Below are 14,587 nucleotides of genomic sequence, written 5' to 3' on the forward strand. Positions count from 1 at the left end.
CCAAGCACCCCAGGGTCCGTGTACTCACCCCCTAAATCAGCGCGAGCTCCTTAATCCCCACCATCAATAGCGTGGCCTTTCACTCCTGGCAGGTTTCTCTTTATCCACAAGGTTTTGATGTGCTCCCTTGAAGCGTTCTGGCAGTAATAATTAAGCCACACGCTTCTGGCTTTGCTTTTGGCCAGGGATTTAGTTTGTTTTTAATATTCCGATTCAGTACCCAGCTCTGAAATGGAGATGTCTTGATAAGATGGAAAATTAGCTTGCGCTCTGTTTGGCTCGTTTGTGGTATTTAAAGAATGTGATTTGTTTTGCTCTTTTCCTAACCCTAGAGCGTCAGGAGTGCCAGGTTGTTTTGCTGCAGAGCTTCACTATCAGAGAGCCTAAATACTCTGGGGAAAACCTAATCGGTTGCTTATCTACTGGAGGGAGTGAGGTATGGCATTTGAAATGAAAGGATTATCTAGGCTGTTACCAAGCATTTGAATTAAATGGGTATTAATGAAGCTATTTCAACGGTTTTGAGCAATTGGATTAAAAACCTTTCATCCTTTTTAGTGCAGAAGACTTTACAGACAACTGGAGAACGCACCCGGCTGCGAGCTGCAGAGGCCAGAGACACCTGGACAATGAAATTCTTCTAGCATAAAAAAACCTAAAGAGAAAATGACTCTTAAATAATTACCAGAGCTTTCAGTGCCCCTGGTGAGCGGCTGCATGGGGTGAGGGCTGAATGCAGAGACTCAGGGAAGGTGATCATTTCTGCCCTTTCCGCTCCCAAACACTGGCTGTTGAGGACACAAAGATACTGAATGTATTGTGAATGTCAGGAGAGATCCTCTCAGTATTAAATTCCTCCCAATACACTGAATTTGGTGGTGCTGCTGCCCACACACCTTCTCATGGGCTCCGATCCTCCCACTTTGATGTTTGCCCACCAAGGGGAAAATACACACTTGGATTGCAACTGATCCGGTACATTTCCTTCATTCTCCTCCTCTCCCCCAACAGAAACAGCACTACTTACTCTAAGTACAAAGAGGTAAGTGAGGCTTGCAGATCTGATGCAGCTCCTGCCCATTCCCTCTGCTGCTATCCCGCCCCTGAGGCTGTGGAATCCAGCAACACCAGCTCTGCTCAGGAGACACTCACCCTTCCGACCGCAAGCAGGTGGTGCCATTAGCCCGCTACAGCTGCCTGTCACCAGCACCTCACTGCCCCATTCCATTCAGCTGACTGGGGAATGATTAAAAAGGAAGCTATTTATATATATATAGACATATATAAAATAGAAGATATTTTTCCAAAGCCCACGAGATGTGAGTGGGTTTCAAAGCTCAAATTGATTCAACAAGCAGAAATGTCCATTTTGTCAGCACTCAATTCTAAGCAGAGACAGAGCTCAGGCATGAAGTGTTTCTCCACATCCAAATCATCCTTAGCTTTTTTAGTTCTTCCTACAGTTCTCCTTTCATTTGCACTGCAGTGTTTCCTGCATGTCTTTGCAGTGAGACCTATTTGTTACCATTCCTTAAACGTGTACACCACATCCTCATGCACCACTCTTTTCATCCTCAGGTTGCATCTTATTCAGCCAGGAAAAAATTAATTACAACTGCTTTCAATTTTCAGCCCTTACTGGAAACGTGGACTTCCTCATTCCCGCTCCATAACCAACATTTTACTTTCTTGGTACCAGTAACACATCTCATGAAATTCTATGTTTTATCAGCTTTCAAATTGCTTTCCTAAAATGAGCAATAACAGCAGCATTTGGATTCTTACTGGAAACCAAGTGACAGAAAACACACAGACCAACATCCAGGTGGGAAGTGGTGGTGCTGGGGCAGTCACTACAGCCCTTTGAGCAGAGGGTGGGTGTTCACAGACCCTGCCTTAACTCTGCTTCTCCATCCCAAAGGTCTCACTCAGTGTTAGGACTGAGGCTGGCTCTCTCTGGCTGTAATGTGCTGTGTGTAACCTTCTAGCTCCTTTCCTAACTGAAATGAGAGTGGTAAGACCAAAGAAAAGCTCCTTAATTACTGAGATTCACTTCTGGCATCTGAGCTCTGGCAGCTGGGTTTGGAAGAGGAAGGAGGTGGTATGTAGAGAGCCAGAAATTCAGGAACCAGTAACTCTTGAGCCTACAGCTGAGTGTCACATGCTGATGTCTGGCTGGAAGTCTTGGCACTTCATTTGGGTGATGCTGAAACGCTCCAGCAGCTCTGCTAGGAAATAAACAGCACCAGACAGGTACGAGCTCTATCAGTGGATCTCACCCACAGAGCTCTTCAGCCTCCTGACAGATACACACCTCGTAGGCTGGTGCTATTTGTTCCATTGTACTCTCAGTGCTACGTAAACGTTTGAAGATGAAGTAGGCTTTTCAAGCAGGCTTTAAGCACTATGAGACAGTCCTTTCTAACAGCACTTCTTGCACGTTTTAAATTACTAATTTTGCCTATTTCAAATCTGATCCCACGCTTCCCACTCATCCAGAGGGACTCCCTACTTGAGATTATTTTGATAAATGTTCGTATTCAGCTTCCTACCAATCCGAATTCCTCAAGGGAAAAGTCTCACCTGGAAATCTACTGGTCTTCAAAGGGTTGAGTCAGGAGGATCTGAAGATCCAAATCCCCATACTTTATCCTGCCAAGGTGAAGAAACCAAGTCTTATATGGTTTCTTAACAGCAAGTCTCACCTGCTGGGTTTAAATTTTGGGTTCTCTGCTTTTTCCTTAGCAGAAATTGGCAACATGGGACAAATCCTGTCTTTCTCATTTTATATTTCCAAAGAAATCATGGAATCAGAGACTGGTTTGAGTTGGAAGGGGCCTTAAAGTTCATCCAGGTCTGAACTCCTGCCACAGGCAGGGACACCTTGCACTAGACCAGGCTGCTCCAAGCCCTGTCCAACCTTGTCCTTGAACACTGCCAAGGATGGGGCAAAAGTGATTGCAAACCTAGGAATGGAAGCTCCTGTGTATGCACTGGTAATGGACCATGTAATCAAATGATTGATGATGAACTTATTTATGCCTTAGTTCTGCCACTTGGGATATTAGAACCAAATAAGATGGCAAATCTAGGCAAAAGTGTAACTTCTAAGGCAGCTCTGTTTAATTTACCACTAAGCATTTGTGGTAAGTTAGTCACCACTACATCTCTCACATAAAGAAAACCAGAGAGAACAGCTCTGTGGGGCTCTATCAGGAGTGGTGGAGATTAGAGAAGCTGGGGACCAACAGCCACCATCTGTGCCATTTTGGGGAAGTGCAGAAAAGCTTTTGATAGCTGAGAATACGGGATAGGTTTTTTTGCCAATTGATGGTTTACTTTTTACTGTCGTTAGTTCTATCTCACAAAGTAAGCAGCACCATTTCACATCCTGCTCATCTTATCTGAAGCGCTACGTTCTGCACCTGGAATAGACAGGGGCCGTTTTTTAAATCATGGCATGAGGACCGGAGGAGGTAAAGCTAAGAGGAAATCAATATCTGGGAAATTCTGCAGGATCCTAACACTGTTCTTTGTCAGCAAAGGACTGACACTGAAATAAAAGGAGCTGGTGTGCGCTTCACCCAAGGACCCTACAGATGTTAGGTCTGAATGGATGTGTGATCCAGCAGCAGAAGGTACCTATGGCAGCTTGTACCTGGCTGTAGACTTCACTGGGCTTGCACCCAGTGAGGACTTGGATTTAGAGGGCAAATAGACAGTTATCCACTGTGTGATGCTAACCTGGGAGGTAATTTGAGTTACATACCTGTGTTTGGGGAGCCAGTGGATGCTACCAAAACCAGCTGTGGTAGGGACCATGAGAACCAAAACCATAGCTGCCAGCTCAAATACACACTGCAACATGAATGGATGGATGCAAAACCAGATCCAAACAGCACTGGATCCTATCACAGTCTGTAGCACCTTCATGCAGAGACATCAGCAGCCAGAGCACCCACTGTGGGACTCAAGCAGAGGCTGAATACTGGCAGTAATGGTGATCACAGCCGTTTCTGCTGCAGCAGAAGTAGCCTCACTAACCAGAGGGAGAGCTCATGGCATCTGCTGGAGGAGCTCCACAAATGACCCTTCTGGGTCCTGGGAAGATACAGAGGCTCTGCCTGAAGCTGGGACAGGAAATCCCGGGAACAGAAGAGCTGCTCTATTTATGCTATTTCAGGACTCCTAAGCTGGATACACCCGACAGAGCCTGGAGGGGTTTTAGACATTTCTGCTGCCCCCTGCAATTAAATCAGAAGTCATAAAGAGGGCTTGTTGTGCGAGTCTCGCTGGGTGCAGCTGTGCACGACAGGAGCCCAGCCCAGGCAGCACAAGGAAACCCCTAGCATGATGGAGTTTTATATAGCCTTCTTTGAAAGCAGCTCATTTGAGATATGAATGTGGATCACAGCCCTCCTAATCCAAGCTGGGCAGCAGGCAGCTATAAACAAGTCCATTACAGACTGATTCTCCTTGATCTAACAGATATTGCCCAGTATCTCACAGCAGCTTTGTGTAAGGCCAGGCACAGAGAGAATCAGCTCAAAACCATGCTATACGATAATACCTTGAAATAGTGTTGGCTCTCAACTGGTTTAACAACATGGTCTGATTCATCTGTTCAGCCAGTGTAGCACCAAGACAGGGGAAGAAAAATAACTCATGCTGAAAAATTGGTGCAGCCAACCTCACACATGAGAGAACATGAACAGACTGCTTCCAAAAAGCAGTCTGCAGAGACAAGAGCAAAGCTGTGTGCACCAGAACAGGGATTCTGGAAAACCACTTCTGTGCTACCCAGAAATCCCCTTCTCCAGTGCTCATGAGTAGATGATACACCTGTTATACCTGCCGAATTTGCACGGTAGATCCTCTCCCCATGAACAGGCTGGTGGAGGAAGGCAGTAGTTCTTGCTTCTCTTCCCATTATTGTTTTGTTTAATTCCACTAGAAGGACCCTGACTCAGTTCAGGGTCAGCTCGAGCTCCTGCTTTGGTCCAGTGAATCTTTTTTCATGTTTTCTCTGCAAAGTGGCCTGGTCCTGACTTGTTACCAAAGGGAACATGAGCCCTTGCAGCACCCAGCGGGGAGAGCCCAAAGGCATTGGTGCACAACTGTTACTTAACACCAGAGTCACCTGGCATGCTGAGCTCACTCCAGCCTTTCCAACTGTTGGGTTATTGCTTACTGAGAGCCCATGGTTTGGAAGGAAGATGTTGCTGCACTAAGGAGTGAGCCATAATCCCAGTGCTGATTTTTCACCTTGGCAAGCAGCAAAGGGGCAATGGCAGAGGGTTAGAGCAGCGCTGAATGCTTCTGCTTCCCTGCACACACAGGCACCCATGTGCACACCAGAAGCACCATCCTTCCCTACAGCCCATCTCTGCCACTGATAGTTGTGATGAGTGCTCTGGTGCAAGGTGAAGGTATGACAGGCATGCATATGAAGGCAGATATGAGTCAGCTCACCTGCTGAAACTTCTTCCCAGCGTCGAGTCACACAAGCCCCGAGACAGGAAGGTCTGGGTCCCCATCAATTCTGGGCCTTATAAAGCCGCTATGAAAAATATGGCAGGTGGAGCTCATGCTGGCATCTCATTTTTCACTCTTCTGAAATGTCCTGGTCTTCTTGGCACCATGGCTATGTGTTCTTTTTAATGGGGCTTTCACAGACCTTGTTCCAGGACTGAAAACAGCCGCCAGCACATGTGGCACCCCAGGGAAGACCCCTGCCTTTTCCCAGAGCACATGGAGAGAGCAGGGTTCTCCAGCTGCTCTGTGAGCTTGATGTGAAGCTGTGATGTTTGTGAGGGACTGAAGCATGAACTGCCCCGCTAATGCTGCAGGTGCGAGTAACAAAGGAGAAGGAGGAAAAGGCTGATAATCAAAGAAAAAGAAGACAGCAAAAAGATAAGCCCCCCTGAGTAGGCAGTGTGAGAAAGTATTAATGGTTAACTCACTGTCATTGTGGAATAAAGGGAAAAAATGCAATTGCTAAGGGAAAGAGAAGTTTACCTTGCAAAGCAAGTTTGCCATTCACTCCACCAGATTATTGTTGTTATTTGCTCTTCACCCTTTGAATGCTAAAGCATTCAAATGACCCCTAACGACAGACATAACCCTCTGCCCACAACCTCCCTGCCTGTATCCCTGCACACACACAGAAAGAGGATGCTAAACACGGCATGGAAATGCAGAAGGATAATTGATTCTCTGACGTGTAGAAGCCCACAGGACTCCTGAGGGAGCACAGGTATAAAAGGAGGAGATGCACCTCGCTGGCAGCCAGAGGACAGCTGGGGGAGATCCAAGTGTCCTCCTTGCTCAGCACGTGTCCGGTCCCCAAGACCCCGCAGGGCTCACGGAGGCAGCTCTAGAGAAGAAGTTGTATTTGCAACAGGGGAAGGAAGCACCCGGGCAGGAGCCGATCGAGGAAGCGCCTGTTTTCTAAGGGTAAGCATGAGCCTCTGTACGTGCATGTAACAAGATAATGGCTATATGGAAATTGGAGACAGTTAAATTACACTGAAATGCAACCAAATTAGCATCAGTAATCAGCTTTGGCAGGTACAACAGCCTTTGTATCATGCAAGACTTCTTTGTAACAAGTTATAGAACGAAACAATAATTGAACTATAGGATAAATGCAAACAAATAGAATTATAATATAGATGAGCCTTGTAAAAACATGTTAGATGCTCACTGGCTGTAGCACAGTTTTCCTCTTTTGCTATACAGGTGTGGGTTCCTTTTACCTTGGAAAACAAAGGGTGTTTTACTTACCTGCTGATAAAACTGTGTTTGAGCCAAACCAAAGTATGAGGAAAAACACAACAGTATTGTTGTAGGTAACGTGAGGCAGAGCAAGGCACTGAAAAGGATTTCTGCTTTTCTAATGTAGGATTTCATACTAGAAAAGTCTGGACTTTATAAAACAGCAGGCATGGTAAATGCTTCATTTCATCTACACAGTGGTATTTTTAAGAGTGATCAGGTAGGGTTTCAGAACCAGTAAGATATGTTATCCACCTCTCCGGCATCATTTCCACAATGCTGCTGTTAATGCTGCACAGGGTGGAATGAAGCTATTAGCTTTATCTGCTGGAATGGTGCGAAAAGCTCTTCATCTTAAGGGCAATTTATTTATTAATCATTTTTGCACATGCTGCCAGAATGGAAAGGAAGGTGTCCCTCACCTCAGGGGAACTGCGAAGGTGACAAGGCTTTGCAGAACTTCCAAGTTGCAGGACACACTTCAGTTCCCAGTGTCTCCTCTGCAATATGGGAAGGGGTTCAGGACCCTGATTTCAGACTCCTTCTCAAGGGAAAAAGGGGGACAGAAACACCCCAAAAGCTAGGATAAGAAGCAGACTGTAGTTAAGGGAGAGAAGACAAAACAAGACAGGAGGGAAAAGGCAAAGCCAGAAACAATTAAAAAGAAAAAAATCAAATAATAGAGAAAGAAAATCCAAAAAGATCTCAAAGGGACAAAAAAGCAGTTCTGGAGAAAACCCAGCATGCAAGCATGAGAAACCAGGTACAGAAAGTGGTAACTGGGGCTGTATCCTAGGAAATAAAAAGGGCTTGGTTTTCATTTACATGGATACTTCTCAGCTCACACAGCAGCTTTCCCGGGACTGATTAAATCTCCTGGTTGACACTGTCTATAGATGCAGGTGCCAGAGTCTCCTGGTACCCCCCAACAGATGCTTTAGATCATCTCCTCTATGTGAAAAGATTGTATTTGGGATTTGTTTTGGAGCTATTTAGGGGAGAGCAGAGAAGAGGGATATCTTTTCAAGTTCAAATGAAAAAGAGGGCAAGCAGGAAAACTGCACTAAAACCAGAAGCTCTGTAGGTCTCTTAGAGTCACTTCTTTTGCTTCTTCTGAGCATTCCTCAGCTGTCTGAGGCAGCCAGAGCAATTCCAAAACAGACCAGGTATGAGAGGAAGCCATGAGCAAACAAGAAGCTCTGCTGGAGCCAGGAGCAATGGTGCTGCTCCCAGGGGAACAGATGGGAAAGCTGCTGGTCCTATGGCTGAGAGCACAAGCAGCAGGAACCAGGCTGAGAATGAGTTTGTGATAAGAAACCCCATTTCTTAGTGCACAGCCTTTCCCCATGGTTGTCCCTGCACTTCTGACACTGCCACTAGTTCTGTTCTCTTCCATGGTACCAAGATCAGACCCACATGCAAGATCCCCAGTCCTTCCCCAGCCTTCCCCTCACTGTGTTATCTTACAGTCAGGAGAGTGGGCAGCTATGTCTGAGCAGGAGAAGAGAGCTCACTGCTGATGTTTTCCATCAGAAGGGCCCCCCTCCTACCACCACCATCAGTAAAACCCACTGCTTGGAAAGGCTGCTTGGGCAATTAGAAGCCCAATCAACCCCTTTCCATTCAGAAGCAGCTCTTTTTGAAATAAAGTATTGGTATACATTTGGAAGGTTGTTTTTCTTCTCTCTTATGGAGATCAAACATCTTTCTGCTCTTTTATTCTATAAAATAAGACAGAGAACAGTGAAACTTGGTATTTTAAAGATTCCTATCCACATTCTTAAAGAATCTTTTTTTGAGCAAAAAGATCAATCACTTTCAATGGAAACTCAGGAAGAGCATTCACTGAAATACCTTCCTCCTGTCCTTCGCTTCCAGAGACAAAAGCTCCTGAGGGTGTGTAGCCTCAGCCCACTGTCCTGAGTCATTCCCAGCCCCAGGACATGAAGCAGTGTCTATCAGAAGGCAGACAAACACAGCTCAATTCCATCTCACCTTCCACCAAAGCTGGTGCTCAGGGCTGCGTAGACACCTCACCAAGTGGTGCTGGGGGCTCCCCTCAACACAGCAGCAGATCAGCCCTCCTGAAGGGATGTGTTTTGTCCAGTCCCCCTCTCTACCCAAGCACAGTGACTAAAAGTTATTGTGGTTTGTCTGGCTAACCAAGCTCAGCACTTGGTCTCCCCTCACTGCCACTGACTGACTGCTCTGCATTTCAGGTGACTCCAAAGGGTGGAAGATGCTGGATAAAGCCACCCTGCTCCTGTTCCTGCATTTAGTCACATGCTCCATCTCCTCTCCTCTCTACCCAGCTCTCAGGTAAGCTGCTGAGTGTTTTGGCCACGCTGCTTCATCTCTGTGCAAAATAAGCCAAATTAAGGTTGCCAGCACTTCAGATGAACTGTATGTGTGTTGGTGAAGCCTATTTCTTTGCCCTGGCTTAATTCTCTGGGTACACTACTAGCCTAGGGGTGGTTTCCAAAGGCAGTAGGCACCTGATGGAGTATTTCAGCCCAGCTGGTCTTAGAATTGAATGCTGGGTTCTGTAAAGGGAAACTGGCTATGTCCAGAGCAGGCAGCACCTCCAGCTCCATCACTGGCTACAGTCTGTGCCTGCAAGTCAGAACTGCAGATACTCTCATCCATGAACTCTGCAGCTGCTTAGTGTACTTCAATGTGTACAAATCAATGGAAGCACAAGGTCCTATAATGTGGATTTGCACATCTCATAGAAAATGCTTTAGCCTTGTGCAAAGCCATGGCATAACGATACTAGAACTGCTGGAATTTTGCTTGAGGGTGCTGGGAGCTCAGTGAAGAGGAAGTGTGTTTGAGGCAGCTCTATTAACCACCTTTTCACTGCTGAAATAGCTTCAGGACAGTTTCTAGTTGAGGAGAGTGACAAACACCCCTTGCACTACTGAGGAGATGGGCATGGCAAAAGCAGAAAGGAAAAGCGGAACAGGGAGCAGTGGTCGAGAAGACTGACCCCTGACTGGCTACGGAGCACATCTCACTGCACGCCTTGGGTTCCTTTTGCAGGTACAGTCCAGGGCTGGTTGCTGGCAAGGCCATGAACTTCCAGCTACAGCACAGCAGCCCATTGCAGAGCCATAACCCCTCAGCAGAGGAACAGGAGGAGGAGGGTTTATTAACAGACCCCACTAACAAAAGGTTTGTACCTCACGTCTCAGCCTTGCTGCAGCCAGAGTACACCAGTTATGATCTTCCCCCAGCCCAGGAGCAGGCCAGAAGGTTGCTTAGTCCCACCAGCACCAAAGTCGAGGCTCCAGCTGAGCCCTGCAACTGCAGCAGAGTCCAATCCCTCACCATCACCAATGTCCAGCATCCTGCTGTCCCCCAGCAGCAGGGATGTACTGATGGGCCTGGTCACAGACCCAAGGCTCCTGCAGGGAACATAATATCCACCAAACCCTGGGAATCCATCTGCTGGTCATTAGAGCCTCTCCTTTCCACCCCTGCCAGGAGATGAAGGATGGTTATTTCTCTCTGAAGCACAGAGGACTCATTCTTACAAGTACAAGGCTACAGGCCAAGTAGCTTGTGCTCCCCTTAGCTGTGGATATTTAGGAATATTTAGGAATATCCACAGGCTAGAGACCTGCTGGAGGCTCCTGTCACCGTGTCCCAGGCACAGCCCTCCCAGGAGGTAATGGTGCTGCTGCAGAGCATATAACGTCCAGCCCCAACTCTGCCCTCTCCCAGCTTGGGGTTCTCCTCCTCCTTTCCACTGGTTTTCTGACCTCACCTTTGGTTTTCAGGCACTTCTCCTTACTTGTTTTACTGCGGATACTGATTAACAGACATTTTATTTTGTCTGCTGCCTCCATGTCAGAACTGAGCTCCCTCAAATCCTTTACCCTCCAACACTAACACAATCCAATACCAAAAGGCATTTGGTGTGGTTACCTGTCCCTGACAGCAGCAGTGTTCCATCCAGTGCATTTTGTGATGTGAACCACCCACTTCTCACCGGGAAGGTTTGTGGCTGGCTCAGGGAGCACAGCCTGTGCTTGTCTTTCCCCCAGGACGCAGCGCCACGCGGATGCCATATTCACTGACAACTACCGCAAGTTCCTGGGGCAGATTTCTGCCCGCAAGTTCTTACAGACCATCATTGGCAAACGCCTCGGGTAAGCCACAGCCCTTTGCTGTACTAGGGCTGACGTTCTGTTATTACACCAGGCACTTTCTTTCATCCAGGTAGAAGAAATAGCCACCTTCTACTGCAACAGAAGCAAGCTCTCCTGCTGTTCCATACCCCAAAGGGCATCCTGCATCCCTGTGTCTCAGATTCCCCTAATCACAACTACCATTAAGCAGCTTAATTAATCTTTTCCTCCAAGTCTGTAAGTGTCAGATTAGCTCAGAGCTCTACCATAATACCAACAAGTGATGATGGTTGCAAAAAATAGTTACAATGCTCATTCAGGAAAGAGATATCCCTGGCCTTTTTTGAAGAAAGAAAACAGCCTCTCCACAATGATTTGGGGAGCTCTGGCTGGATAGATCAGTTCTTGCCACTAAAGAAGACCAGCTAGTCACTTGAAAGCCAGCTCTGCTCCCTGTTCTAACACAGGAGCAAACAGAGCTGACAATTCCTTACTGAAATTAAGCATAATGGCCCCAGGCTCAGACCCAGCAGGTTTACTCACTGTGCTGCTCAGTGTGAGCCAACCTCTGAGTGAGGGATTAAGAAGCATCTTTGAAACAAAGGTGTTTCTCATCTTTGCATAACAGAAGCAGTGAGAGCAGCTCAGGAGAAGGGGTGCATGGATTCCTGACAAGGCGCCAGTCTGACAGCATCCTGATGGACAGTCGCTATCACCAGCACATGGTTCTCTTGGACTTCCTGGGAGCCATTCTGCAGAATCAGAGGTAGGTGGGAATCAGTTTGCTATCTGCTCACTGCAGGAATAGGACAAGGTCCTTACTGCTGTCTGGCTTCCAGATATAAAGCTGCTGGATTAATCTCATAAGTACACTTAGGGAAAGAATAAAGCTCTTACCTAACCCCATAACTCAGCCTTACATGGGCAAGTAGGGTGCAGACAGGAGCAGCCTGCCCTGAGCCAGCCTGCACCACATCACTGTGCTGTCTTCTCAAACCCATATTTCAGTAAAATACCAGTGGAAAGGCAACAAATTTCTCCCTCAATCCCAATTCTACCATCACTATCCCATTCTCTTCTCTCACAGGCCTCAGGACATCTCCAGCAGTCAGTTAGAAAGCTTTCCCAGCACCCTGGCTAAGCTCATGTAAATATTTCTCCCTTTTTCATCTCCCCATGCTCTGGTGAGTACTATTCCCTGCTCAATTCTGTACATAACACACTGCTGCTGCACTGCTCAAGCTGTTTGAAGGCTCCCCTTCAGAGACACCAACCCCCACTGCTGCCCATGAAAACAGGTGCTTGCTGCAATTTAAGGGGAGAAAACTCCCACTCAATTTTGTCAAGTACCTTAAGTCCTGTCACACTGAACAGACCACAAGTGTTGTGAAGCTGCATGTGGATGGGGGTAACAGGCTTGCAGCCTTGTAAAGCCATCTGAGCCTGTGTGCCCAAGTGTTTAAGCTGGCTAAAGGCAGACAAAAGCTTTCCCCCAGGAGCAGACTCTGCCTCTAGATCCCTGGGACACTTCAGGTTTTCCCTGCACTGAATAGGAGGGGAAGTCTTACTGTTTACTGTACCCTTCGCTCCTGAAAGTCACCACCTGAACCCTGAATTACACTGTAAACCCTGCCAGCCCTGGGGGGCTGAGAACTGGCAGACAGTCCAACCCTGGGGAAACCTTCACTCGTACAAACCTCAGTTGTTCTGACTGAAGCAACCTCATCTTACTTCTCTGTCCCACAGAAATTAAACCTGTCCAGTCAACAATACAAAGGGGCATGGAGAGACCTGTGTGCATACTGAAGGGGGCTGGGGGGGAGGAACTGTGCCTATGGATTCAGCTGGGAGAACATGGCCTTTCAGCATCTCTCTTGTGATGCTTCACTTGGTTACCTTTCCACAAATAAGGTCAGCCAGGACAAGCCTCCAAAGAAATAAAAGACTTCTGTGTGTGCTCACAAAGTTTCCTCATAATTCTCTTTTCCTCCTGCTTCTGTCTAGAATAACTCAGAGCTCTTGGGCCTGACTGTACAGTAACCTCCACAGCAAGGAAGACATTCCCAGGCGTGAGCAGCTCGAAACTGATGCATATGCTTCTCAGATCTGTTCAAAGGAACACAGTTCTGATGCACTGCTTCATTTACTTCAGTCTTTAGAGTCTCACTGCCCTCTCTAAATACTGGTCTGAGTACTGAGACAAAAACCCCACCTCCATGGCTTAACCTCGGGCTGCTTTACATACAAAAGCTAAACCAACCAGTACACTTGTGATCCTGGGGACATGTTGCCTACTGATTAAGGTTTTCAAAGCACAAAGCAGAGCAAAATTTCTGCCAAGTCATCATTCTGTTTGAGGGCCTGATTAACGAAGCCACGCAAAGGCCCCTTTAGGCAACTTTGTACACTGATTGCAGCCTCCTCTAAATAGATGCTGATGGCACAACCACACGCAGCTTGGATCAGGGGGAGGCAAGACATGAATCCACATGTCTACCACCCATTAGAAACACCGCTGTGGGCTGCTACTGTCTGTCTCCTTGGCAGCAAAACTGAACTCTAAAATGCTCAGCTAAAGTTCCTGCTCAGCCTTGAGGTATCCAAACTGAAGCTACAGCTCTGCAAGAGTTAAAGGAGATCCCTGTGCATCAGATTGGGCTGGCACTGTTTTAATTTAATGTGCCAGCCAGTGGCTCTGAACACCACGGCAAGTTACAACTAAATGTTTATTAATCCAGTGCTCTCATGCAGCTCCTTCCTTCTCTGTCACCCCGATTCTGTTGTTTGTGTAATAATTATGTCTTCAGAAATGTAAATAACAACAGGATGGGGGCTGCTTTCCCCCCATTACCAAGAAATAAAAGTTGTTCTTAATAAACCTGTCCAACAGCAGGTGAAGATGGCTCTTTGTCTGTTGAAACCTCAGTTTCTTGGTTCTGAGCCCAGAATGGAAGATGTCACTGGAAGACAAGTGCCTGTGCTAATGAAGGCACGAGGTACAACACCAATACCTTCAGTCAGGTTGGAAAATGTGGCATGCAAATATATATTAAGGTCTCCAAAACCATCCCTCCTTGCACTCAATTCCTTGCTAGCATGCAGCAGAGACCAGCTTATTTTTCCTCAGGTGACCGTATTTTAGGATGGGAAGCTTCAGTACGCATGGGAATCAGTTCATACTTGCATCAAATCCCTACCACTTACATTGTCATGGTTCCGGTTGCACAATTCCAGCATTATGAAAGTATTACTAACTGCCCAGCAGGACTGGGAAACAAAAAAGGGATGCTGAGGGAGATCAGTGAAGCTGTGGCAGCAGCAAGAGCACCAGTGGGTAATCTGTTACCCCTCCACAGGCAGGCAGCTGTCAGTGAGACACAGGCCATCCTTCTGCTGCACATACAGCTGGGCAAAGAATGCACCAAAGTAAAAACAACCCCAGCAGGCTTGGTTCTGAATGTGGTTGTAAATTTTGTGACATGTATTCTATGATTCTAGTGTGTTCAGTAGCAGCTACCACACTTGAAGCCATTAGGACTTAACTTGCTCCAAGGAAAGGCATCATGAAAAAAAAAAGCAGCTTCCTAAAGCAGTAAGTAAACGTGGTAGCAACCAGTCAAAGTTCTGTTAAGTGGCAGCAAAGCCGTATGCAAACACTGGATTGGATACTCCCAATG

The 14,587-nt window shown here is 46.9% G+C and overlaps 2 protein-coding genes across 5 annotated transcripts in view; both read left to right on the forward strand.

Moving 5' to 3' along the window:
- Window positions 1–14,587, forward strand: part of LOC134175879 (immunoglobulin superfamily member 1-like) — a 105,669-nt gene that overhangs the window by 3,245 nt on the left and 87,837 nt on the right. The window lies entirely within an intron of this gene.
- On the forward strand, window positions 232–13,802 carry GHRH (growth hormone releasing hormone). Of its 4 annotated transcripts, none has more exons than XM_062642290.1 (8): window positions 232–349; window positions 559–705; window positions 8,997–9,096; window positions 9,820–9,951; window positions 10,827–10,931; window positions 11,539–11,676; window positions 11,998–12,094; window positions 12,915–13,802. In XM_062642290.1, the coding sequence occupies exons 3-7, from the start codon at window positions 9,017–9,019 to the stop codon at window positions 12,059–12,061; spliced, it is 519 nt and encodes a 172-aa protein (XP_062498274.1). In that variant the 5' UTR covers window positions 232–349; window positions 559–705; window positions 8,997–9,016; the 3' UTR covers window positions 12,062–12,094; window positions 12,915–13,802. The 4 variants fall into 4 exon arrangements, with proteins under 4 accessions (XP_062498274.1, XP_062498273.1, XP_062498275.1 ...); XM_062642289.1 differs by having other exon boundaries at window positions 320–436; XM_062642291.1 differs by lacking the exon at window positions 232–349 and having other exon boundaries at window positions 557–705.

This window comes from Pezoporus occidentalis, unplaced genomic scaffold (assembly GCF_034315485.1).
Source record: "Pezoporus occidentalis ecotype Australia unplaced genomic scaffold, CSIRO_AGI_Poc_V1 ctg70, whole genome shotgun sequence".
NCBI lineage: Eukaryota > Metazoa > Chordata > Aves > Psittaciformes > Psittacidae > Pezoporus > Pezoporus occidentalis.

Bases quoted from the DNA above. Each gene is read 5' to 3' on its own strand.
- GHRH (XM_062642290.1), top strand. From the start codon at position 9,017: ATGCTGGATAAAGCCACCCTGCTCCTGTTCCTGCATTTAGTCACATGC. The intron at 9,097-9,819 runs GTAAGCTGCTGA...TTCCTTTTGCAG, and splicing joins CCTCTCTACCCAGCTCTCAG to GTACAGTCCAGGGCTGGTTG. The intron at 11,677-11,997 runs GTAGGTGGGAAT...CTTCTCTCACAG, and splicing joins GCCATTCTGCAGAATCAGAG to GCCTCAGGACATCTCCAGCA.